We start from the raw sequence: 27,849 nt of genomic DNA on the forward strand, positions 1-27,849 counted from the left end.
GTAGGTTGCATGACTAAGCAAAAACCTCAACATAGCTGTATTGAGGAAATTGAAGGCAATGTTCTTTCTAGGCACTACCACTCAAATAGTACCCAACACCACCCAAACACACATTTATGTTGAGCTTTGCAGAAAGTTTCATCTGCTTGTCTTCTCCACAAGCTCCACAAGCATCTCCATGTACAGTCCCAAGTATGTCTGTTAGCATCTTAGAAATCCTCTGCATAACTTTTAAGAGACAAATAGAGAAAACTGTTTTTCATGTTGTTGCTTTAGTCTGAGTTCATATGTAATAAAGCAAAGTAAATAGAAATTAAGGTAAAAATCTAGAATAAATAAGATAAATAAGGTAAAATAAATAAGACCCTCCTCCTAGCATCTGTGAAATAAGATCCATTTTCAACTGAAAGTGGCTTACAAGATGCATCGTTATCAAAAGTTGCATTACTATTCATCATTCATTTTGTTCAGACTTAGCATAAAAATGCAAAATTGCCTTTTTCATTTTATGGTTTGTTATACTGTAAATCAGGGTGGTTAAATTTATGGAAAAAAATATTTCATTTCAGCAGATGGGTCCCAAAAAATGTGTTAGCAGTTAACAATACAGAAGCATGAGGAAGACCTTATCTAACCTACAACACATTTAATAAGACTTCAATTTCAGATGATGTTATGTGACACAGATTTGCATTGGCAGCGGACGTTATTTTTATTATTTTGTTATTAAGAACACAATCCCATTTTATCTTACTAAATAACTTAATTTTAATTCAGCTATTGTCAAAGCTCACTGATGTATCTATAAATACGTAGACAGGTTTTATTCATATGTCAGAGGACTAAATGGTTATATTTGATCACGTTCAAAGCTATCAGCCTTGAAAATTTTAAATGAACACAGCCAAACTGGTTTGCAGAAGAGTGAGTATCAAAATTGCCATCTCTTTGACATGCTCTTGGCTGGTGTGTAACATAGGCTATTAACACTGTGACTCATGATGCTTGCGAAACAACAGTCACAAATTATAGCTAGCAGCATAAGCCAAGCCAGACTGTGGACAGCAGGAGCACTGCCCTCACATGGCCGCTGGGCTGTTCTTCCAATAGGGCTAGCAAAATTATATGACCACTCAAGCATCTATTCAAGTCAGTGCACAAGACAAAGTACAGTTTTACACGCTATTTTCCAGTGTTTTGAAGAATGTCAAAAGTGAAAGTGGTCTAGAGTACAATGTCCCAAAAAGTACACATAAATGTAAATGTTTATATAAAGAGCCAAAATACTTCCTAAGTCATGAACGGCACTGAAAACATTTGTTCGAGGTTATTGTGAATAAAAGGGTTTCTAATATTATACATATAAGGGTTCACATCATTTTTCCGTCAGTATCTTTGGTTTTTAAAACATTTGATCCATCTAAATTTAATATCTGTTAAATGTAGGTATTAGGTAAGTGTTTGGTAAATAAGGTCATATTTATGTATTCTATTGACTTAGAGCTTATATTTCAGGAGCCATTAATGTAGAAGTCTAGTCAATTCCACACATTTCACAAGTTTTTCCTTAAAGCCAAAATAATTTTATTATATTTTCACATTTATGAACAAATCATATCACCATAGCTAGACAAGTTTAAACTTGGATTTTTGATGCTTTTTCTCTCAAATTAAAAGGCTAACCCTGAATCAGGTGAATTACATTTTAGACAAGAATAGGCCTCACACCAATAGCAAATCTCTCCAGTTGTGGTTGCAGTAGCCCCATCTACTAGAAATGTGCTAAATCCCCTCAAAAAATCGGAGCCCATTTCTTATCTGGCATTTGTGGTGGTTGATGTAATTACCGTCTTTTTCAACCAGATATCGTTCGATGTTCAATATGCATGAACAGTCATTCACACACACACACACACACACACACACACACACACACACACACGCTTGCATGTGCCTTACGCTGTATTGATCTAGTATGTCATTTTCAATCTACCTTTGATCAATGTATTGGAATAAGATGCCCTGTTATTCTGGGTCTCTAAAGATTCCAGGTCAATCATTCAAGCTCTAGTCTACAGCACTGCTCAGAACCACCACCCCCCATTCCACTCCACATTTATCAGGCTTGCACCAACTGCATTCCATATTGAGTTATTGTAACAGGCCAGGTGTTGATGAGCATCCCTGATTACAGAGGATAAGAGACATTTGTGGAGCAGAAATGCTTTCCTTGCCATATGGCTATTCACAGCTGCTTAGAATATCCAACCCTTCTCTACAAAACCCACCCACTCAACTGCACACAAAGCTACTTACAGACTAGCCAACGTGGCCAAGAGGTGGTGGTGTCACACACATGTGCAAACAAAGAGTAGTGTAATTCAAGCAGACTTAAACAGCAGCCCAGTACAGACTCCCTCTTAGACCAATCAAACTTCCAAAGCTTTCCAATATCCTTCTTTCTCCTAAGCAATGTGCTGCCATAGAAACCACAGGCTAGTCATATCCATTGTGTCCTCTGGCTTACATAAGAATATGGATATATTCATGCAGCGTCAGCAGGTCTGTTGGCAGCGTGGGACTGTGTCAGTCTGTGCACTGCATAATGAAACATTAACACCTCGGCCTTTTGTTGGCCCATTGTTAGCTGTCAAAAAAATGTAAAAGCATGCAAAAGATTTTGGACCTCACTTTACAATGTAATGATTTTGTTAGACTATGTTTACAGGACAGATTTTTTTACAAGCCTTAAACAGTTGTGGAACTGCCCTTAAAAGGTTGCAGAACTGACCTTAAAAGTTGTGGACCTGACCTTAATGGGTTGTTGTGATCTGTGGCCAGGTTCGCCAAGACCAAAGCTGGTTATGGTCACCCTGGCCAGATAATATAGACTCTGATGGCATGACGTCTGTGTTGAATCGTTCATATGCCACAGCTTGAGGCACAGGTCATTATCCGTTTAGTCAACTAGGTTAAAAGTTTTAAACCTCTGCTGGCCTGTTACCTGTGACATTTGCCCACTACAGTGGAACCATAATGGTATGTTGCTCAAGTCTGGCATACACAACATGCGAACAAACACATGCGCATGCACGCGCACACACACACACACACACACACACACACACACGCACACACGCACGCACGCACGCACGGACGCACACACACAGACAGACCTAAATCGCTTTTATGTAAAATCACAGCATATTATAGCCCCTCAGTAAAGACCGTAAGGAGTATCCACAATTCAATTTAAATTTCAAAACACTGTACTGACGTTAGTTCTTCTTTTTCATTTTGTCGGTAATACAGTTTTCATTAAACCCTTTTTTAATACACGCAGATTAGCTTTGAGTGTGAATCATCACAGGAACGGTGTATCTGAATTCTGTTTGCACATATGTGGGTGTTCCATGGGCTTCTGCTTGCGTGGTAAACTTGGTTAATGCCTGCATACTGCGATTTCCACTCCATTCCTAATGAATACTTAACAGTTTTTAACGATCAGAGTAATCAGAGCTGAATGGTCAACTTTAGCATAAGGGTGCCTAAAAGAATGCATACACACACTCACACACACCAACAGATACCATAAACACACACACACACAAACGCATAAAACACAGCATGAGTCACTCACCAGCACTTGTTGAGAATTAGCAGGTATCAACATTATGGCTTTATTAGGCTTACTGCCAAATAAAAACCATCATCTCCTCTCTGAATTATGATTAAATTAGCATTACAATGGCAATCTCTTCCCACTTAATTGTGTATACTGTGACATTGTTTTCAATTGTAATACTATTAGCCAAACACAGAGAAATCACCTCTACATTAACTTTACAAGCCTTTAAATACATTTCTATTCTCAATACAGCCATAGTGTAGTTCCTTCACATGGGATGGATTTGTATAGAAAGAGCAGTGACTCCTGGACAGTTTTACTAACACTGATGGTGACCATTCTCCATTCTGCTGTTTCATTGCTCATTTTACAACCAATTTTACAACGCACACAAAACCGAAAAACAAACAAAAAAAAAAAACCTAAAAAATTGTTTATGTACTGCATTGTAATTGTTACTGATGTAAATACATGGCTTTGATAATGCTATAACAACCAATTTATAGTGTTAAAAAAGGTTTTAAAATACTGCTGAAAGCCTAGCGGAATTCATGGGCTGGACCTGTCCGAGAACTGTGTGGGAATAGTCCCAAACTTCTCACGGCACAGGCCAGATGATAAGAGATGATCATCCCTTCACTTGTGGGCCTGCCTACCCACCCTGATTTTGAGAATTTTCAGGGAAACTTCTGATTGCTGGACATGTTGACCCAAAGAGGCTGTTTGATTGTGAGCATGGCCTTTTCTTAAAAGCTTTACAGAGAGCCCTGGAAATCCTCAGCCGCATGATTGCACAGGACAGCTGCAGAGGGGGCTTGACCCACGATGACCTTAGCACAAAAGGGGGAGAAAGTCCAGCAAAATATATGCAGACATTTTATGCCTTTTATTTTATATTTTATTTTATTTTGTTTCCCCAACTATGTGTTTAGCAGACACTGCCCCAATGCACCCAGCCCACTACCAGCCATCAGGAGCAGCAAAAAGAGAACTATAATGTGAAAAACACTCTGGTGGGTCCAGGACATCTAACAATATAAAAAATCTATGAAATAAAACAAAATGTCTATCATTCTGAAGTGTCTCTAACATTCTGCTCTCTCAGTTACTAGTTTAATGAGTTTTGCCCAGTATAGACTACTTCGCAACTGCACGGAATACCAGTTCTAGTTCTGGTTGGGTGGAGGTTTTACCATCATCTCCCACATCCACTGGAGCTGTACCAACTGCCTCATCAATGCAACCAAAGTTTCAGTCAGTAGGCATCGTCAAGCTGTCATGCCCTGGGAAGCAGGCAACATGTGGCATGGATTACAATACGATAGTGCACATAATCTGTACCAATGTGTTTTGTTTATTTACTCACTACACCATGAGAGGAAAAGCCAAGGCAGAAGGATACCGTGGAACAAGGAGGATATGAGGAAACACTGCAGAGATACAACAGGGTAACAAAGAGCTGAAGCAGTGGAATAAGGAGAAGAAATGAGTGCAGTGAGGTAACTGGCGAAGGCTTGCGGGGGGGGGGGGGGCACGTAGTGAACGAAGCTGCATGAATAACAAGGAGATGGCCAGATGTTAATTTTGTCATGGCAACTGTTGTCTGGCAACAGCTGTGAACTGGAATGACACACATGCAGGTGAACATCCTTTAATAATAGATGAATGAATCAAATTATACAAATAAAGTAAAAATACAAAATAACACTTTGTATTTTGGATTGTCAGACTCCCAGCAGATGGAACATGATGTCTGATTTGATTTAATAATGGGAAATGCGTTTTTATTTCATAATGATCAAAGCATCTTATCCCCGCCTTTCTGAACCTAGCCTATTGCAGGGCTATCGAGTCTTGCTCCACATCAGTGTTGAAAATTCTACTACTGCTGAACTGAACAGTGAACAGTGTATAGCTTACACAGAGAAAAGAAATGTCTCTGCGGTTTTCCAGGGCCATGTAATCAACAACTAAAAATTTTGTCATGGCCCAGCTATATTAACCAATCAGAAAACTTCTTTAGAAGGAGGGGATTCCTCCTACCTTTCAATTTAATTGCGCATGAGTGCAGCACATAGAAAGATAGGTCAAGAGCACGTTTTTGTGAGGCGGGGGCTTTGGTGAAAGGTTTGTGTTGAAAGGAGGATGGGAACAACGTCTGGTGGACGTTAGAAAGAACTGTAATATCTGTTGCCTAAGGAGATACATATCACACATTTCTTTTACATACTTCTTTTAAGTAAAGGTCATCAGGAAAAAAGTGAGAGTCAGCACTGATCATGAGCCCTCCCAGGAGCCCTGTGGAGGGCAGCATGGGTCCACTGAGACTCCTGTTATTTTGGTCAGGAGGATAAGCAGGCAGGACAAGCTGAATCTGTCAGCACAGCATGTGGTCATCACAAGGCTCCCAGACCTATAACCGAGAGAGTTGACCAATACTAACCCTGTCACAGCAGGTAGAACAAGGGAGAAGGGAAGGTTCGCTGATGTAGGGCACGAGTCTAAACTGCAGAAACAAGGTGGAAAAAAGAGAGAGAGGGACAGAGATCTTCACAGAGGCCCACCACACACACACACACACACACACTCTTACACACACACACACACACTCCCACACATTGCCCCTCAAACTCCAGCATATTATTTTCACTTGCCTATTCATTAGGTATTCAGAAAAAAATACAGGGAACAGCAGAGAGGCTTTGATTTTTCCAATTACCTGCTAAATTATTCAGCATGGTTTGTCAATAAAGCATTCAGCACTAAACAAACACAGGGCTGGCAAACAACAAGTGGCAAACTACACTGGAAACTCAACAGCAGAGCAGCTCTTGTTCTATGTGCAAGAGTGTGTGTGTGTGTGTGTGTGTGTGTGTGTGTGTGTGTGTGTAAAAATAAAAAAATGAAATAATAAAATCATGATAGAATGGAATAATTACTAGAATATTCATAATTTCTAGAATATTAAATTATCTGTAATAGATATTTTTGTCCTGACTCCTCAATTGTCCTGTGTCCTGTTTTCTTAAGGTCCTGTGTAGACATTGTTGTTTACTGTATTCTCATACTCCTATTTTGCACATTTGCACTTCCATAGTCCTGAGTGCTGTGCTGCTGCATTGTTGTGGTTGTGTGTGGAACCACGATCTGGAAGAAATGACATTTCATACCAATGTGCACAACTCAAAGAATGAAGAAAAAACTGAATTAATTTGAGCTGTCACCTATCCATTAGGTAGTGGTTTACGTTTTGGCTGAAGTGGTAGTTTATGTTGTGGTTTCATTAGGTAAGATATCATTTTTGTATATGTGAAGTAATCAAATTTAGTTAATCCATAATATTAAGAAGTAGTAGTAGTATTTTTAACCCATAGTACTAGCCATAACCCACAGTACTAGTCATAACCCCTAGTACTTATGTAATGAGGGCACACACATGAGGGAGAGGATCCAACCACTAGAGGTTTTATTTAGTTTGCGGGGCAGGTAGGAATTGTAGAGAGAGGTTGTAGGGATTGGAATTAGGTCTGTAATCTTGGTCAGGTCGGTCAGAGGTTGGTCAGAGGTCAAAAACGCGAGGCAGAGTCCAGAAGGCATCCAGAGGTCAGGCAGGAGACGTAGCACAGGCAGGATTCTGCAACCAGGAAGACAAACACGTACATGGAAGGCAACGTATGCAACATGAGAATGGCAATACTTCGCAGAGTTTGAAAGCGAGGGGAGCTTAAATAGGAAGATAGTAATGGAGAGAATAGTCATGAGGTGTGTCGAATTAGTACTCTCACGAACCAGTTCAGAGATGTCAGGGGGAAGATGTAGGCATGGCAGAGCTGGGATGAGCATGGTTTTTGGAATTCATGACAGAATCCCCCACCTGATGGGCATCTCCTGACACACCAGAATGGGGAGTCCTGGACCTACCATGGCCCTGAGATCCCAGGCAGTCTGGGTGAGCAGCGAGGAATTCTGCTATCATAGAGGGATCCAGGATGTCAGCCATGGACAAGATACTGAAGGCCCCCCCCCCCTTCGTCTATGGGAATCCAGTAGCTCTCGGACAGCTTAGGGAGATTTACCATGAATCTCCACCGTAGCTGGAGGGTTGACAGGGGCTGTAGCTACAGATGCAGTGCTGTAGAACACAGGTTTCAACAGAGATATATGAAAGGTGGGGTTCATCCATTACCTTGAGGAAATCTGAACTTTGTATAACACAGGGTTGATCTGTTGGTGTACCTTGAACGGCCCAATGTAGTGGGGGCTGAGTTTCCTGCTGGGTAGTCTAAGCATCATATTACGAGGTGAGACCAAAACCCTCTGACCGGGTTGAAGTTGCAGGGTGGGAACTCGACAATTGGCCAACTCCAGCTGTTTGCGCAAGGCTCTCTGTAAATGGAAGTGAGCTTCCCATGTGCAAGAGTTTTGTTGTAACCACTGGTCCAACGCCTGTATGTCCGTGTGGGAATCATCCCATGGGAAAAAGACTGGTTGAAAACCAGAGACACACTGGAAAGGCATCAGCCAAGTGGAAGAGTGACTGAGACAGTACCGTGCATATTCTGCCAATGGGAGGTATTTGTGCCAGTTGGATTGTGAGGCACAATATTGACAAAGGAACCTTCCTACCTTGACCCATTCGACCTCACCATTAGACTGGGGATTATGACCTGAGGAGAGATGAACTGTTATGGCCAGTTTTCTACAAACCGGGAGAAGAACAAGGCCTACCTGGCTTGCCTTATGTTCAGACGCCGAGCAGACTTGAGGTATTCCAGGTTTTTGTGGTATGTATAAACCAAGAAGGGATGCTCAGCCCACTCCAACCAGTGTCTCTACTATTCCAGGGCTAGTTTGAAGGCGAGGATCTCTCACCTTCCTAATTTCTCTCGGTGGGTTGTGGTTTCCTTGAGTAGAATGTGCAAGAGTACAAACATGGTGGAGTGCCTTGTCTCTGGGACAAGACAGCTCCTATCCCCACTTCTGGTGTGTCTACCCCACGAAAAAGGGCAGAGAAGGGTCATGCTGGTGGAAAATAGGCACCAAAGTACAGGCTTCTTTCAAGTTTTGGAAACCCTGATTAGCAACCATAGTCCACTGAAGAACCATAGTTCTCAAGAACCTACTGCCTGGGTTCTTGAGAAGATCATTAAGGGGAGCAGAGATGGTACCAAACTCCTGTATGAACCTCCTATAAAAGTTGGCAAAACCCAAGAATCGCTGTAGTTCCTTGAAAGTGGAGGGATTAGGCCAATTCAAGATGGCAGACATTTTATACGGGTCCATGGACAGGATGCGTGACTTGATGATGCAACCAAGAAAAGTGACAGATTCATGGTGAAATTCACAATTCTCTGCTTTGGTGTGCAGGTGATGTTGTCTAAGATGTGTCAGGATGGCTATAACGTGTTCCACATGTTCTGCTTCTGACTGAGAAAATATAAGGAAATCATCAATATAAACAATCAGGAACTTGCCTACCATGTCCCAAAAGATTTCATCCATAAATGCCTGGAAAACAAAGGGGCTATTGGACAGACCATAAGGCAAGACTAAGTACTCATTGTGTCCATTGTGTCCAAGTGCTACACAGGTCTAATTTAGTGAATATTGTGGCTCCCAGCAGACATTCATGGGTGAGAGAAATTAGGGGAAGAGGGTAGGAGTACTGGTTCTGGGAATTTATGACAACTTAGTAGCAGTAGCTAAGGTCAAAAAAAAAAATAATTATGCCCACAATAATGAACTTTTTATAATAATTGCAATCTACTCCTGGTCTTGAAGACAGCAAAGAAAAATCAATATGATATTTGATCTTAACCTATATCCTACTCTCATAATTTTAATGTTAATGAACAGCTTGTGTGTCTTAAGGATGAAGGCCTTAATGATGCTTGCAAACCAGATTTTTGTTTGGATCTGAGTTCAGTTATTATGTAAAAAAAGATTAAATGAGTAATTTATAGCATTTTTTTATATATAATTTTAAATAGCAGTGCTCACCATCCACATTCATATACCACATTTCCACCATCTAATACCCTTTTTTCAACAGCTAAAAAAAAAAACTGTGGTTAGAACTACATGTTCTCGTGATGGCTATGAGAAGAAAAATCCAAAATATAATCACAAGAAAAGGAAAAGTGATAGGCATTACATTGTAAAATCATATTAAGATATAACCAATCACCAAATAATTGGAAAGTGACCAATCACAGCCCAGTCCAAAGCAATTAGCATGAGAGTGCGTTTGCAGAGTGATTCCTCCACCTAGACCTTAGTGCATCCAACCCACCTGAACAAATCCATTAATAATACTGTTAATAACACTGTTAATAAGTACTAAAAAGGTTAATAATACAGTTAAGACTTACTGCTAATGTTAACATTAACATGTTACAATGAATAAAAAGAAAGATAAAGTTACAACGGCACCGGCAACACCACTAACATCCCAGCACAAAGCAGTATATACTTGCAATCGATCAAATTAATTATCACCCTTCATGTACATTGGGCCATAATGCAAGAATGACAGTATAAACACAAGACTTTGCCACTAGTAATGATCAATCGTCTTAATTTTTTATATATATCACAAGGTGAACATGAAGGCCACTTAGGGTGCTCACTTCTCTGGCTGCTCCATATTTAAAAAAATATAGCTCAGTGGTTAAGGTACTTGACTTGTAATCAGAAGATTGCTGGTTGAATCCCCACCACTGCCACACTGCTACTGTTGGGCCCATGAGCAAGGCCCCTTAACCTGTCATAATTGTAAGTCGCTTTGGATAGAACTGTCAGCTAAATGCTGTAATGTAAAAGATGTAACCCTTTGGTGTGAGGTTCTGTCAGCAGTGGCTGTTTGTAGTGTAAAGCATGGCAGATACACAGCTTTGTCCCCTAATAAAAACACTGCATTTCTGTTGATCATCTTTCTTTCAGTCTTGAACTAACTAGTCCAGCTAAGTTTGGAAGGCAGAGTTTATGTTAATCCAATTTAAACTAGTTCATATTTCAAGTCACATGTAATAAAGGAGATCCTTAAAAGAAGTTGCTATTTTTATTTTGGTACGAGCAGACACTCTCAATGATCATGAAGAGATGAGTCTAATTTTTTGTCTGTCTGTTTTTTTGATGTGACATTGTGGCCTGGTAGCACAACTACATTTGCGGTTCCTTTAATAAATAGTAATTAAGAAGTTCATCAATCATGGTCCTTTTTTCAAGGCTTTCCTCTTTATTCAACTGATCTGTGGTCAGATAAGTCAATTTACCATAAGCCTGTGAAAGTAAGACTATGTGGAAACAGTTCTGATCCCCAGTCAGCTGCTGACACTGTGCAGCTGTCAGGCTCTGGGAGAAGAGATGAAGCCTAATGAAGACGTTAAAGAAGACTAAAGTGGGTAAAGCGCAGCAATTGTTCCACTTGTACAGTTCCCTTAATTAACCACGCACACTCTGCCTTCCGATTTTAGTCTCTGATAATGATGGCCAAAGGGGCTAGAGAGCATGACCTGTCACATCTGGCTTTCACAGAAATGTTCCACAGAGACTAGGCTATGCTGTGGTGTATTTCAGTTCTTCTCAGTTTTGTCAAAACATACTTAATGCAGTGGAAGTGCTCATCCTGGTGGGGGGGGGGGGGGGGTTGGGAGCGAGCACGTCTAGGATCAAACAAACTAATGCTCAGTTCCGAATAACCCAACATTTAAGATGGAGACCAGTTACACTAATGGTAAATGATCAATAACACTATCACAGTGAGATGAAATCATGAACGATGCAAGGTCTGCACACAGCCCTGTTCACATCTCACTCTCTTCGTGTTTAAGTGAACAGAGGTACTACATGCAGGATAAGGCATGGTGGCATTATGCTTGATTGAAAGCCTTTGAAGAGTGAAGCGTATCATAACTGAGAGACAAAGTAGTGATTGAGAAGAAAGAGGATTGTGCAGTTAAAGAATAATGTCCAGCAAGTGTTTCTGAATTTTTGTGGGATAGAGGAATGTACGTCAACCGACAGCCATCAGAAAATAAAGATCCTTAAAATAGTAGCTGGAGGTTTGGTTGAGATGGTAGAGGATGGGTATATGAAGGGAGGCTTGCCTGAGGGACGTCCTGCTCTACCTATCCTTATAGACAGCTCCTGGGCTTCTACAGCTGGCCTTGCTGGATCCTCCATCTTCTCCTTTAGTCTGCCGTCGTGCACGTGGGCCATGGGTAAATGAGGGTCTGCCCCAACACCCTGTGAACAAACAAACCGCAGCATACACTGTCAGTAGGATAAAAAATAATCCTTGTTATTTCATATTAATTACAGTGAAATAATAAATATACAACAGCCATGTAATTATGGATTGCTGGGAGCGACAAAGGTAGCACTGATCATTAAACATTACCGACAGTGCCTACATACAGGGCAGCTGAGGCTTCATGAAGCTATGCCAGGAAAAAGCAGAATTCACTTGTCCAGAGCAAATAACATTTATCTGTATGTCTGTGTGTGGGAACTGAGCCCATGATATTGGTTTTTCCAAATCTGCTCCACCATGTGAGCTACAAGAGCATATTTACTGTATTCAAGAATGGTATTTAAAACATTATATACTAATATAACCAAAGCAACAAGATGAATATGGGCAATCCAGATGTGGTCATAAAACAGACAGAGCACAGGCAGAAGTACCAGAGGGCATATCCAGAAAAACGTATAAGAAAGGCAAAGTCTGAGACACGAAAAAGCTGACTGGAGAAACAATACCGTTCAGTATGCTAAGGAGAACCAGGACAATACTTCAAAAAGACTGCAAATGCGAAAGGAAAATCAGAAAGCCAGGAATGATGATCTAGGTAGATGATGCTGACAGGTGGGAGCAGGTTCTCCACCTGACTGGAGGGGAGGTGATGGGAAATGGTCATAGTAGCCAAGCTGATAGGTGACATGAAACAGGACTTGATTTCACACTGAATGTGTAAGTATAGGGGATCTGGACCATAAGAGAAATGTGTGTTTTTATATGTACATTAATATTCCAGAAACTATGAGAATTTTGGAGTATCCCATTCATGCACTGGCATACTTGTATTTTTTTTATGAAGTATGTCTCATTAGTGTTTTGTTTATTTAAGCAATGTGCAATCAGGAAAAGTCATTTGGATTTTTTCAGAATATGAAAACTTATTCGAAAAAAGGAGGATATTGCAGCATGTATCTCCTTACCCAGATTTCTGTTCCTTGTTACCTGCATACCTTTGGCTACACTGATGTAGTATATGTGTTATAGTGATACAGTGATATGATATAGTGTTATATAAAAAAAAAATCTAAACAATTTAAAGAATAATAGCAAATCTGGAGGCAACTATTAAATTCCTACATTAGTGAGTTATCAAAGAGCTTAATATACAGTTGCTTAATATACAGTGAAGAAAGCATCCCATGACATTAGATCACATTATTTAACGCTAAGCCTGACTCAATAGGGGCAAGTCTCATGGGGCTGGTGAAACATCAGGGTAAAAAACAGGAGGACCACTGACATTCTATAATTATGTGTAGGAGTTTCTGGATAACAGATTGCTATATGCTATGCAAAAACCTCAATTCCCAAATATCGGATATGACTCAGAAGTCTGTGGTCCTTAGTATTTCAAGAGACGTTTATTCTCCCTCATTTATTGAAAGGCTTCTGCAAGTACGTCATCAGTGGTTGTGGAGGAGAAAAGGATGTTTCAAAATTGACACAGCAAGAATGGCGAGGCTGAGTGAGTTAATTAACTTTACAGTACAAAGTTCAGTAGGCTTAATTTTACTTTAATACAAAAGTTAGCTTCAAGCTAACTCGTCTTTGTTGCAGCTCAGTTAGTTAGTTATCACATTTGCTGGGACTACAAGCCTACACAGAGACAAGGTGCCAGTGAGAGGAAAGACCATCGTCCATTGAAGAGAGGCAGGACAATCAGATATCTAGAGCCGTTTAAGCCGTCAGTACCGAATTAGGTGTTCCAACGTGAGACAAACTGCATCAAAGACAAGGTAAAGGAAGACTGTTTCTGGAGGAGCTGGAGGAGGAGCTGGAAGAGTAGCTGCACCCAGAATGGCTCACACTCAAGATGAGTCCTCCTCAGTCCGCAGGCTATAGCGATTTCAGCAGCTCTTGATGTGCACAAATTTCAGATAATCCTTGGCATATAGGCTGGAGAGAGGTAGAAAGAAACTGTTCTGGCAACAAGGGACCATTATTTACTGCTGGTCCTTTGATGTAAATCCTGAAGGACTAAGGGGAAATACACATTTTACCACAACATATTTTAAAACAAATGTCATTTTATTTGATTGAAAAGGGGGTTAAATGACAGAATTTATATGAGGTATTTTGTGAAGAAAATTATTTTTGTAGGCAAAAACATGTTTTATTGTGATGTTAATCCTTGCATGTAAAATGTTTAAAGAAAATTTCTAAGCAGACATTTGTTCTAAGAAAGGGCCAACAATGTTTTGTGAAGGTGACTGTCACCATAAGTCGACAAGAATTGTCATTTTTGTTAATAACAAGCCTATGTGAATTCTACTGAAAATGAGGCTGTGGTTACCATGTTACCATGTTAACAGTACCTGTGCTTTAATTAAATATTTGTATTTTCCATTAATTCCTGTCATTTCCTCTGCAATAATAAATCTCCCACTGATTAACATGCGTTCCAAAAGTATTCCTTGAGCCATTTCCCAGCTTATGCGCGCACACACACACACACACACACAGACTCTTAATAGCTGCAGTGCTGTTAATGTACATGCACCCACTCAAGTAATTTTAATCCACCGCCCGCTATAATTGGCATGTCAATACATAAATGGTCTCTGGCTACTCTTAATTCAGTCACAACACTTTGACATATTTGAGTGTAGCTGAATCCAGTGCTGATCAGATTCTGTACAATATTTAAGAGGCTAATGAGCTCTAACAATACACAAGTGAAGCTAATGGAACAGCGAAAACGAAAACAAGGAAGCACGTGGATTCCAAAACTGACACGAGACAGGGTTGCCAAGAAGACCAGGATGTTATGGGTGGACCAACCTGACACAAACAATTCGAAAACATCAAACCTGCAAAAATAGCAGGAGTGGGCTTTAGAGACTACAGAAGATTGCTGAGTTCACAATGTGCTTAACAAGCAATGTGCTTAACAAACAAAACAGCATCTTTCTGTTTAAGGTGCCTTAAGAGATACAAATCTCAGATCTAATAAGCACCAAAACATGGAATTAGAGTCTGCAGCAACACCTAAGCCCAAAATGGGACAGTATGGCAGACTGAACAGTGAAATATTACAGACCAAACAGTAAATTACCACAGACTGAACAGACCGAACAGTGAATTACCGCAGACCGAACAGTGAAATACCACAGACTGAACAGATTGAACAGAGAATTACTGCAGACTGAACAAACCGACCAGTGAAATACCGCAGACCGAACAGTAACATACCACAGACTGTCGACAAGAGTTGTCTGTGAAATACCACAGACCAAACAGACCAAACAGTAAATGAACCACAGACTGAATAGACCAAACAGTGAATTACCACAGCCCGAACAGTGAAATACCACAGATTGAACAGTGAAATACTGCAGACCGAACAGCAAAATACCACAGACTGGACAGTGAATCTGTGGTAATTCACTGTCCAGTCTGTGGTATTTTCACTGGACAGTGAAATACCACAGACCAAACAGACTGAAGAGTAAATTATCACAGCCTGAACAGACCGAACAGTAAAATACTACAGACTGAACAGTAAAATACCACAGATTGAACAGACTGTACAATGAAATACTGCAGAACGAACAGTAAAATACCACAGTCTGGACAGTGAAATTCCACAGTCTGAACAGTGAAATACCACAGACTGAACAGTGAAATACCACAGCCTGAACAGTGAAATACCACAGACCGGACAGTGAAATACCACAGCCTGAACAGTGAAATACCGCAGACCGCACAGCAAAATAACACAGACTGGACAGTGAATTACCACAGACTGAACAGTGAAATACCACAGACCAAACAGACTGAAGAGTAAATTATCACACCCTGAACAGACTGAACAGTAAAATACTACAGACTGAACAGTGAAATACCACAGACTGAACAGACTGTACAATGAAATACTGCAGACCGAACAGTAAAATACCACAGTCTGGACAGTGAAATTCCACAGCTTGAACAGTGAAATACTGTAGACAGAACAGTGAAATACCACAGACCAAACAGTGAAATACCACAGACTGAACAATAAAATACCACAGACTGAACAGACCAAACAGTGAAATACCACAGACCAAACAGTGAAATACCACAGATTGAACAGTAAAATACTACAGACTGAACGGAACGAACAGTGAATTACCACAGATCGAACCGTGAAATACTGCAGACAGAACAATGAAATACCACAGACTGAACAGTGAAATACCACAGACTGAATGACTGATGGAGAGATCTAGAACTGCTGCCACAGCCAAGCCCACTGCATCATCGATGATATTCCTCTTCATGGGTGCACGCTGTTTCTCCCGCTGCACTCTGGTAAGATGGACCAGAGCGTCTGACCCCTTTCCACCAAATTATGCAAGAGCTGCTAATAATACTGACAAGTCCACATTACACAAATGAAATCCTACTAGTACTAATATAACTAAGGGAGGGATATAATTATAAATTGTGATTGAAAAATAAGAAATGCATCTTTTTACATGACATGAGATATATATATATATATAATACAATATCTAATTGTTATCAAATATGGTTAGTTATCTGGTTAGTTATCTATCAAAGAAACCTCTTTAAAATACAAATGTAATTGACATCAAACAAGTAATCCTTTATTAGATACCTGTACAAGGTGATAAAGTATAAGGTGACAAAGTTCTTTGTGTGTCCAATGCAGTGCTAATGATGAAATTGAGAGTGAGAAAAACAAAGGTGTAAATATCATTTTAGTGATATCATTTTAGTCTGAGCTTTAGTCAGACAGCAAAATAGAATATTATGCTTTATCTCATCTTTAAAACAAGAGCAACAGTCACAATCCATGACAAAATAAACATTTTCATGCCAAACACAGCTTTGCCAGTCAGTCAATAATAAGAGGCTGCCATGACATCAAACCATGCCTGAAACGTCTCTCTAAATAGCCTCATACGTCTCTTCCAGGCCCGTGCTGTGCTCCTGAATGAAAGGAAGAACCATGGTAATCTCGGGCAAACATCTGAGAATGAGGGTGACGCCGGCTCACGGCGTGATGCACAAGCAAAACAACAGAAAGTTCTCCAGAATGACTGCAGCTGATGGTCCACTGAGAGTGAAGCATGAACTCTGATGAAGCCAGGAGCTTAGAGAATGGCTATGTCTGCATCCTGCTGATGTGTCATGAACGTTAATGACAATGTTAGTGAATAAATGCACATGGTTCATGTGTCATGAATGTTAGTGATATTGTTAGTGAATAAATGCACACAGCTGATGTTTCATGAATGTTAGTGATCATGTTAGTGAATAAATGCGCACGGCTCATCTGTCATGAATGTTAGCGATAATGGTGAATAAATGCACACTGCACGTGTCATGTACATAATGTAGGTGATAATGTTAGTGAATAAATGCACACTGCTTATGTGTCATGCATAATGTTGATGACAATGTTATTGAATAAATGCACACTGTTCATGGGTTGTGTGCATAGATGTTAGTGAGTAAATGTGAACACATCGCTTGAGATCCAATAGTTCACAACATTTTTCCCCATTCTGACTGTAGCCATGGTAAATGTTGCAGGTATATGAGTATGCTCATGAATACTGAGTTATTACTGTGTGTGTTGGGAAGGGTGGTTCTGTATGTGTGCGTGCGCATGTCAGTAAAGGATGTCAGTATTGCTGCTTTGGGTCCTCCTACTCATCCAAAATGTAAGCCCTCTACCGCTCATAACAAACACTGGTGATGAGTAGCCCTGAAAGGAATAATGAAATGTGTGTGTATGCATATGCCTTTTTTTATTAGGATGAACTTTGGATGTAGAAAAATAATAACCATCGCAGTCTGTAGCAGTCTGGTGAAAAAGCTGTTTATTTTAAATGTAATTAACAGACTCAAAATTATGCAAGCATAAAAGCAATATAAGAAACATTTTTTTTTACATTTATTTTTAGCTATGTCCATTCAAGAATATCTTTCTCAATAGTTCTTCCTGATATGAAATGCTATTACACCAGTAATTTCTTTTAACTGGGAGCTCTTCATGTAATATGGAACAGCTAATAGGTGTCTTTTAGTTTTGGGAGACCAGCTTGCATTTGTGTCATAGCTTATGTGCTGGTACAAATTTATTTTGCTGCTACTTCTTTTGCAAGTGAGTTTTGACATACCTTACACTTCACATTATTCTGACTTGTCAAATCCAAACCAATTTGTTTAGTTTCCCGACTCAGCATCATGGTTTTGTTTTCACTTTTGTTTCATTTTGGTCTCATGTTTTATGCCCTTCACTATTCGCACCCGTATCCCTTTCCCACCTTATCTACCCGTGGGCTCCTGTCTTGTGTTGTTAGTCATTGTTGTACCCTCCATATCACTTTGTTTTATTAGGTTTTTTGGCTACATGTCTTTGTTTTACCTTTATCAGACTATGCACAGACTATGTACTATATTACAAGTAATGAGAATGCATTTGCCCTAAATAAACATTGCTCATCACTGCATATATATCTATCAACTCACTTTAACTCACAAATCACTAAAATGATATTTCCACTTTGTTTTTTTTTTTACCAATACAGTGTGCCACATTTTGAAAATACACAGTGCTATGGTATGCTTGCTTGCATATATGGCTCTCTTTTTTTGGTAATTATCTCATATACCACATTACATCTAATCAGACACACATTAAGCCTTTCTCTCTGTGAAATGTGATTCTGCATTTTTGTTTTCTAGGATCATGTCTAATCTGAATTCAAAACAAAACAAAACAAAACAAAATGGAACACAACGGGACCCAATCAAACTGAAACACCCCTACTGAAATGACATCATCATGGCTCTGATAAACTAACTGCATGATGCCTTGATGAGCTATAGCTTGATAAGGTACAACAAGCTTGTGTGTGTGTACGAGTGTATGCATGCATGTATGGTCATCAGTGCATGTGTGTGTGTTTGTGTGTGTGCGTGTGTGTGTGTGTGTATGTGTGTGTATGTGTGTTCATCTCTGGACACGTTTCATTATCATGTGTACCAGGGCATACTTTGAGTTATTGCTCGTGACAATCTTAATCAATCCCAGTCACCTGGTTGTAAACAGGATTTATGGCCTAAATACACATTGCTGGTACATCATCCCTGATTGGGCTTATCAGTGTTTTACAGTCCAATCAGCAACAAACAGGCCTCAGGAGAGACAGGCGGTTCTTTTGGCATAAAGCGGCACCACCCACCACCACTGACCAACTTGTGTCTCTGTCCCAACAGCCAATAGCCTCCACATACTCCGTCATTGGAAAAGGTGCTTTTGGAACAGACAGGCTTCACTGTGACAGGAAGGAAGACTAGCTCTGCTACTAAAGTCTTCTGTCTGGGAAAAGGAGGCCCTTCAGATGGCTAAGGCAGAAGTGCACAGGCAAGCTAAGGGCCAGAGAACACTGATGTGGATGGAGGACAACAGGGCTGTCACTTTTCTCCCGTGGGCAAGAGAAGGCACGGACATGGAGTGACAGTCTTGAAAGGCTCCTGTAGAAACCCAAGGAGAGGCAGAACTGTCCTCTACTGTGCCCTACCTTAGCTGTTTCACCCAAATGCTTCTCATGTCCATTATGGTATGACTGTAAGACAGGCTCACGCCACTGTCTAATGACACAGGTTCCAGTACAATAGTGGGGTTGGAATGAAAGCACGCCTCCATATTCAGCCCTAATTAAGATGTCCACTTAATGCCCTATCCATTTATGCCCCTTAATGAGCAGGGAAGGTTGCAGCTGGGTCCTCAATGGTCAGGCTGATGTGAATCAGTTATGTGTGTGTGAGTGCATGTGTGCATGTCCATGTGTGTGTGCTTTCAACACTGATGAGCAGTTCTAAAGGCTGACCCATGTTAATGGCTAAGCACTAGGAGTAAAATTCTGCTGTGACCATTATTTGGGTCACTGAGATGTCAGACTGTTCTACCAACCCCAGAAAGAACTTGAGCAGAGAACAGGCCCACAGACCAAATTCAACAACAAATTCAAATATGGAAGCAGGAAATATTTCCCACTGTGTGAGCATGAACCCAACACGGGCATGCAGAACTGTTTAGCCAATCACGAGTCTCCCCGTCATCACGCCTTGGTCCTGCTTTCTGTAACTGTCATTTCATCGTTCTGCAGCTTCAGATATCTGATACAGTTCCTCCCTCGTCCCAACATTATGTCAACACGGCCACAAAGATGAGATTCTTGCCATATTGCGTCCCAGAAAATCTCCTGGCACCTCAGCGGGAGTTAACAGGAGGCCATTTGGAGACATCAGGGTACAGCATGCAACATTGCATTTCCACTCACCCTTTTAGTCAATGAGTCAAACGAGGGCTCTGTTGCCACAGTCTCTCTCAGCCATCTCTCTCATGGACCATTACAGACCACGATGCCCCATGTATTTCAGGCTCCGTGTCTCACTGACTGATGCCTCCAGGCTTTTTCTGTTTTTCTTCCCTTCCCTAAACCCTCCCAGGCTCTCCGACAAGGTCTCCTGGGGCCATGGGGATATATCCAACGTCTGCCCTGCGTTACAGTGTTCTCAGCCTCTGTAGTACAGCAATGCTGCTTATTTGTGCACTAAATATTGCTGTGGAAGTGTGAAAATCAATGAGCACTGAAAAACTCTCATCTCTTACTAACCTTAGCTATATCTCACAAAGCCTAGCTGGATTTTCCATCCGTTTTTTCAAGCATGTCAAAGCCTTTCCATTGCTTGTTCCATTACGCCATCTCATAAACTGTCGTGCTGATGCTCACTCATTCCATCCGCAGAAGAGATGATGATGGTGATGGCATGGGAAAATGCGATTGCCATGACACGGTGGGGGCTCAGCACCCAGTTGTCAGAGGTTGCAGAGCTCCCAGTCAGATCACAGAGCACCCAGTCAGCTAGCAGGCTGATTGAGAGAGGCAATCAGGGCAGGCCCAACCCATCTGCAGTGTGTGTGTGTGTGGGGGGGGGGGGGGGGGGTATGTGAGTCACTTTTAAATAAAAACATTTTAAAAACAGTATGCAAAGCCAGTCTCAGAGAAAGGGCTGAAATTACACGCATTGGCTACTAATGCATTTTAACTCTTCTACATGCTGTGTAAGTCATTAAAAGAATATTAATATTTTAATAAATATTTGTCATCATCACTCTGATCATGTGTGACAGAAACACTGGCTAGGAAACACCGGTATACTGCCACAATAATTATGCCCTCCAAGGAAAAAACGATTAATAAGGATGAACTTGAACAGATGCCACAGCTATTTGAGTTTGCAGTCTCTACTTTCCATAAAAGGAACCAACATTTCCCAAAGTGCCATGTCAAATGGTAATGGCAAACAGGGTTTCCCACATTAATTATTACCAATGGAAGATACAGCTACCCGAAAATAAACCAAGTGGGGTTGACAGGTCAACAAGAGAGAGAAAAGAGGGGGGGTGGACATCCTAAGGGTACCTCTTCACTGAATCATCATCGCTGTGTATCTTAGATAAAAGTGGCTTAATTCACATCTACATTGGCTAAAAGAACAGCAGGTGTTTACACATTTCTGCTAATGATGGAATGGGTCATTGTTAAGAACAGGAACGAAGGGATCCAGATTTTAACTCCCCTTTAACTCTGGTGTGAGCTGTTGTGAGGAATGCAAGGTTGTGAATAAAAAACAGATACAATTTTAAGTGTCATTCATGCAGTTTCAGATAATTACAAAATTCTCTCTATAATGACATGCAGAAAAGTCCTTGCTAGCTAGTGGGTGATCTGTTATTTTCATGTCTTAGCTATCAGTAATGGCTGCAAAGATTTAGCCAGGGCTATGTTACTGGGTGTACAATTAAATGTCTGCCATTTTAAATGCAAAGGGAGAAATTTTTTTTATAATTTGACAACTTTATGCATAATGAGCCCTAGCCACACCCCTTTAATAACCTCTACAGGGGTGCAACTTCCTGGTAATCACATTAGCATGCAAATGCATGCACTAAAGAAAGTTAAATACCCAAATGGATGCAATGTGCACCTTTTGAATGCCATTACTTTGAGCATTTATATGTTTCTATGAACTGAAAAGCCACATATGACTGAAAACGGGATCAGTAATGTCTGCTTTAAGAACACAGCTTTGCTATCAGCCAGACATATTAACAGCTGCACCAAAACGATAAAGGTCAAACAAGCAATTAAACAGAGAAACAAATGGCACAAACACACAGAGAGAGACAAAGAGCAGGAGAGAGAGACAGATATTTAGAGAGAGCGCAAGAGAGTGAGACTGATAGTACAACTTATAAGAAGAGAGAACATGACTGATGCTCAGGCTTAACACTGATGAAGATTATTAACATAAAGGCTTGGTTAAGGACACTGCGCTGTGCTTGACTATCATTCCCTGGCCTATAAATATTACACACACTTCACAACACCTTACAAACATAATACTATTAGCCTGATGGGGGGGAAAAAAACAAAAATCATCCCTGCATATGGGGAAGAGACACTTATCCTGCACTGATCTCTGATCTCAGCTAATCAGCAGACTCTCTCTGGAAGCTGATGTCTTCCATTAGTCAGGTGTCTGCCTGTGAAATATCAGCGCCAGGCATCAAGAAGACGGCAGAAGAACGGAGAGGTGAGATAAACACTGGGGCAGTCCTGTTCATGTTCTTCTAACCGAGAAACCCATTAATCACTGCCATCCGCCTCAGATCGTGGATGTCGGAAAACAAGCACCACCCTCGTGTGGCGCCAGGCATTGGGGGGACCACGGGATCACGGTCATGTGGCGCAAAAGCCAGCGCAAGCGACAAAGCTCATCAAGTGAACACGAGCCAGGTGCAAATAAAACGTGCAGACGCACACATTAGAAAGGAGGCAACCTGGAACAGGCCAGGGGTGATCACCCAGTACAGAAAGAGAGCGACAGAATGCAGAAGAGCAAGTGAGAGTGAGACATAATGAGAGAGAGTGAAAGGGAGGAGAGAGAGAGAGAAAGAAAAGAGAATGAGAGGGAAAGAGAACAAGAGAGTGAGACACCTACACGGGGGAAAGGAAGAACAGACAATATTATTAGGAACCTGGTCAATAAATACCAAACTACCACAACTTAAGTGTAACTACACATTCTGTCATGAAAGCTATCAAATTTACGTACTGTTCAAGATGAAGTAAAATAAAACTGAAATAAATTCTCAAAAAATTGAGAAAAAAATTGAGTCACATGGTATGGCCTGCCAAATGGAGGGGAATTTACGTTTCTTGCCACGCCCTCCATGATGGCACGCACCTGCACGGGGTTAACGTTGAGTGTATGTCCCTGTCAGTGTGGGCCTCATGGTCGGTCATTGTTAGTGTCAGTGTAGAATGTTAGTGTCAATGAGTATGTAGCCACTGTTAGTGTAAACCAGTGTTTGTATCATTTTATGTTGTCGTTGTTACTGTTTATACTGTTTGTGTATTCCTGTCCATTAGTGTTATTATGCGTGAGGCCACGAGTGTTCTTCATGTTTTATGTTATTAAATATTTCACATAGTCAAGGGATTCTGTGCGTCCTGCTCAACGGCCTGCGACACTCGGGCCGTTACAGCACACATGCTCCCAAACAAGTCACAGATACACCACTCATCCACCCACAAACCCACTTGCATGCTTCACTTGAATTCATACACATCAGAATTTAATTTGGGGGAAAAATAAGCTCTGGATTTATAATTACAAAGAGAAGCAAAAAATACATAATAAAAGTCATATTGCCCTGAACATCATTATGAAGTGTTGGCATACTTTTTCACAAGCAGAACATTTACATGTTACAGATTTAATGCATAGTTACTTGTCACCTTTAATGATTCATCTCATTAAGAACACAGACTGTTGCATGCACGCACGCACAAAACAGTGTCCACTTGCATCATCACCCACTGATAAGAGAATCAAAGACTATAGTTCCATGTAAGGAGAAGAACAGCACCTATAAACTGACCTTCTGAAACATGAACGTTGGGGCTTTTGACCATAGGCATAATTTACACTGGGAAAGCTGGGAACATTTTCCCACCACTTTGAGAAATGGCTGGTTTTGTCGCCACCACTTCTTGAAACTGTACTCCAAAATTATTAGTCCTTGCTTCATTTACTAAATAATAGTTTCCTAAAAACAGGAATCAGAAAATGTTCGTGCTTATCTTTTGTAAAATGATGCTGGAATGATTAATGCGGCACAGCTGACATTTCGTGAAATGAAACAATTTTCAAAATAAACAGAAAACAATTGTATTACAAATGTGTTTTAAACCATAACGCTGATACTTCTCGCATTGTTCAACACCCATAGAATGATTTCTCATCCGTGAACGCATACCTGAGGACAGTTGAGTGGCAGCTGGACTGAATGCAACACCCGGTCCGCATTCTTCAAATGAAAGTTACACCTTATGCTTTTCATCATCAGACTATGAACTGTAATAAGCTACAGTAATAGTCCCTTAGTAGAAACTACTCTAATATATTTATAGCAAGAGGTGCTGATACCTGCTTTAAACAGGCTTAATTCATTTTCCAATGACCTATTTAGAAGAACTTCACAGATACTGTAAAAAATTCAGATGACCTTTATGTATGTACTCCCTTCAAAAAAATAAAAAATAAATAAAACAAATAAACACATATATTCCCAAAACAACAAAAAAAAACAGGAGAGGCCTTTTAAACTGTCATGAAGTGTTGAACCAACAGATTCCAGGCCAACAAGCACGAGGGAGACTGGAGCGAATGAACTGAAAGCTATTCAAAAGAAAAGCGACTGATGACATCGCAAATAGTGCAGAAAACAAGGGCCATAGGAGCAAGTAAAATAGTATATACTTCACGAATGAGGGGACAAGGAGTCAACATGCATGGCACTTGAGTGAGCGTTTATTTTCCCATGGCCAGGGAATGCTAAGGCATATACAGAAATAAGCACGCGGGACCACAGGCTGGAATTCAGCTGCTCTTACATTAACGATGGCTCCCACTCTCTCCCTGTGGGAATGGAGAAGTCATTAGAAGTCAAGAACAGGGCTTCTGTGCGCCAGAGCAGGATGCTGGGCTCTACTGACTGGCTCACTCTAGATCAAGCACGACCCCTTTACCAGAAAGCCAGAGTAGTATTACAATCTGACTCATCAGGTTTATGCAAAGAAAATGTAAAAATTGTATAACAAATTATAATAATATTTAAATTATAAATTATAATGATTATAAATGCTTTTCTCAGAGGTTCAGTGTCATCATCACAGCATGACTATTTGAAATGGTCTAAATGCTCTCATTTTTATAAGAAAGATATTACAGAATGAGTAAACTATTAAATTACATGATTAAGAAATAACTAATTTCCATAAATTGTTGAAAGGTACTACATATATCATATTATGCTATGTTAGTCATATTCAAAGTCATTAAGGGAGCTAAGGGAAAGTTAAGGGAGAAGGCAGCGTACAAAGCAAAAACCACAGCCACCGAAATCAACCATCACCGAAATCAACCTTAGCCAGCTGCCAGGGTAGGTGTGGGTTTACAGGGTCAAAAGTAGGCATCTTTGGCAATCGACCTTTTATGACAGGAGTGGCAGGTCAGAAGAAAGAGGCAGAAGTGCCAACTGAACAAGGCCCCTAATCTGATATTTTGCCCAAATACTTCGTGCAACAATAGAGGTCACATCAATGTCGCAATGTACTGTTGTAAAATAACCATGAACTATTAACTATGAGGGACACTTTGTTGGACGACATATGTCGGAATTTGGATTTACACTGGAACTTGATCCTGACTGTCTGTATATCATTGGCACAGAATGACACAGTCTGATTGGCTGAAAGTGAATTGGTATTTGAGGCTATTTGATAACAGAATAATAACAGAAAACTGACTAATATGCAAGGTTTTATTTCATTGCACTACTGGTACAGAAAACATTTACTTGGAAAGGACAGTTACACTTCCATCATTCTTTTTTTTTAAATTAAGAAATATCTAAATGCTTATTGATCATTCACACATACAAGAGACTCTCCCCTGATAGTTTTACTAAATGTCCATTATGCTGACAAAACTAGAAGCATACAGATTTCAGATGGTAATGGCTCTATCATGGTGATTATTACACAGGCATTGTAGATTTTGTTTGTTGATATTGTTGATATATGTAATGCTGACAAAATAACCCATGTCTCATCATATAACAAATACCACTTTATTTAAAAGACTCCATACTGCATATGTGTGTTTCAGTTCTTGTCCTGCAGGGGTCTCTGTAGGTACCCTGTCTGTGTGACTGCAGGCATACTAGGGTCCTTATGGACAAGACTCCATCCAGCAAGGTCACTGAAGTCTCCCTGTTCCACGTCGCCCTGCTCTAACCTGGTCACATTCGTCCTCGATGGCTGGAGGCTGAGCAGGCTGCCTTCCACCCATGTCAGCTCAGAGGCCCCCAGAGATGAGTGTGCCCCGGTCCTCCAACACCCCAGGTTCTTGGGCCTGGCCCAGGTCTATTACCCACAGCAGGCAGGCTGTGTGTCTATCATTACAGTGCACATGAATGAAACATGAAAACCGCCAATTTGATATAACTAAAAATGTTTGCATTAAATCTGACTTGATGTTTACAAAGGCATGCGGACATCAAAGTCACAGCAAGATTGCAAACAATGCGTTTACATGAACACGGCTTTATGCCAAGTACCCCATCTTGACTACCATGTTACATTTCTTTATTAGTGGGATAATTACTTTTCTATGAAGTTCATCAGATAAATCCTCACTTTACTGACCCATCAATCAAATGATCGCTAAACACGATACGAATTATATTACTGCAACACCATTTCACACCATGACAGGATTTATAATATTACTGTAATACCATTTATCAATAAGACGGAAATTAAATTACTTTAATTTCTTGGCACCAGGAAAAAACCTATAACAAGTATCACATACCTTAAAGTTAAGGATTAGATTGCTTTTTGCACTGGGGTTTTCACAAATGTCTTATTTCACCAACTGTACCTGCGCTTAGCAAATTGCTAGCATTTACATTCAAAAGTTGGCTTTCTGGTAACCACCCTTCCAGCTGCTTGCTGGCATAAAGTGAGGTCGGGTGTTAACTTTGGACACTGGCTGATCGTGAGTGCCAGCCGTCTGCATCTCCACTGGGACCTGTGGATCATGTTTTTGCTTGTTGTTCATGCTCTTTGCCATTTCTTCTTAATTATCGTCATAGCAACAGAAATAGGTCATTACTACTTTAAAGCCACAGTCTACTTCATGACGGTCTACCTCCTGTTTATTTCATTTGATGACCCCATAGTGATTAATAAGTATGAGCATTTTGAAAAGGTCACCTTTACTGAAACAGGACATCAGAAATGAATGCCAAAATGCCAATATTTTACCCACATTTTTAAAATCCTTTTTTAGTCCCATATTAAGTACAACATAAAGCATTTCTAAAGCTGAGATTTTTTCATTACCTCAATTTGCTCATCGTTTCTCAACAGGGCCAAATGTTCCAGAGGTGACGTGTTTCTTTTTAGTAATGTTATTGGTTAAAGTGTCATTACAGATACTCAATTTCAAGTAAGGCTACTGACAAGTCCATCTCCTGGTAGAAAGCCAGAAGATTCTGATTCAGCTCATGCTCCAGTGCTAAATTCATGTTTGCAGCAGGACTACAGTGTAGATCTGTGTGCCCTGCTCAAACACACCTGATTCACCAACTCTCTGCAAAACTCTGCTAGTCAGAGGTTTTAGAGATATGCTATATGCTAATCTTTGGCGCAGGTGATAATCTAGGAAAATTCATAATATTCCTTAAAGTAATTCATATAATGTCAAAAACTACCTCATAGTATTACCCTAATAACTCACTTTTCCTTCAAAATTA

General features: G+C 40.4%; 1 protein-coding gene across 4 annotated transcripts in view; it reads right to left on the minus strand.

Annotated features, from left to right (window-relative positions):
* slc39a11 (solute carrier family 39, member 11) overlaps window positions 1–27,849 on the minus strand; it is an 86,977-nt gene that overhangs the window by 28,819 nt on the left and 30,309 nt on the right. For 3 of the 4 annotated variants that reach the window (XM_027005079.3, XM_027005076.3, XM_027005077.3), the window contains one exon: window positions 11,737–11,875. In XM_027005079.3, the coding sequence (XP_026860880.1) occupies window positions 11,737–11,875 (139 nt within the window). The remainder of the gene's footprint in view (window positions 1–11,736; window positions 11,876–27,849) is intronic. The other variant, XM_027005078.3, reaches the window with a different exon arrangement.

This window comes from Electrophorus electricus, chromosome 15 (genome assembly GCF_041902795.1).
Source record: "Electrophorus electricus isolate QZ-2024a chromosome 15, ASM4190279v1, whole genome shotgun sequence".
Taxonomy (NCBI): Eukaryota; Metazoa; Chordata; class Actinopteri; order Gymnotiformes; family Gymnotidae; genus Electrophorus; species Electrophorus electricus.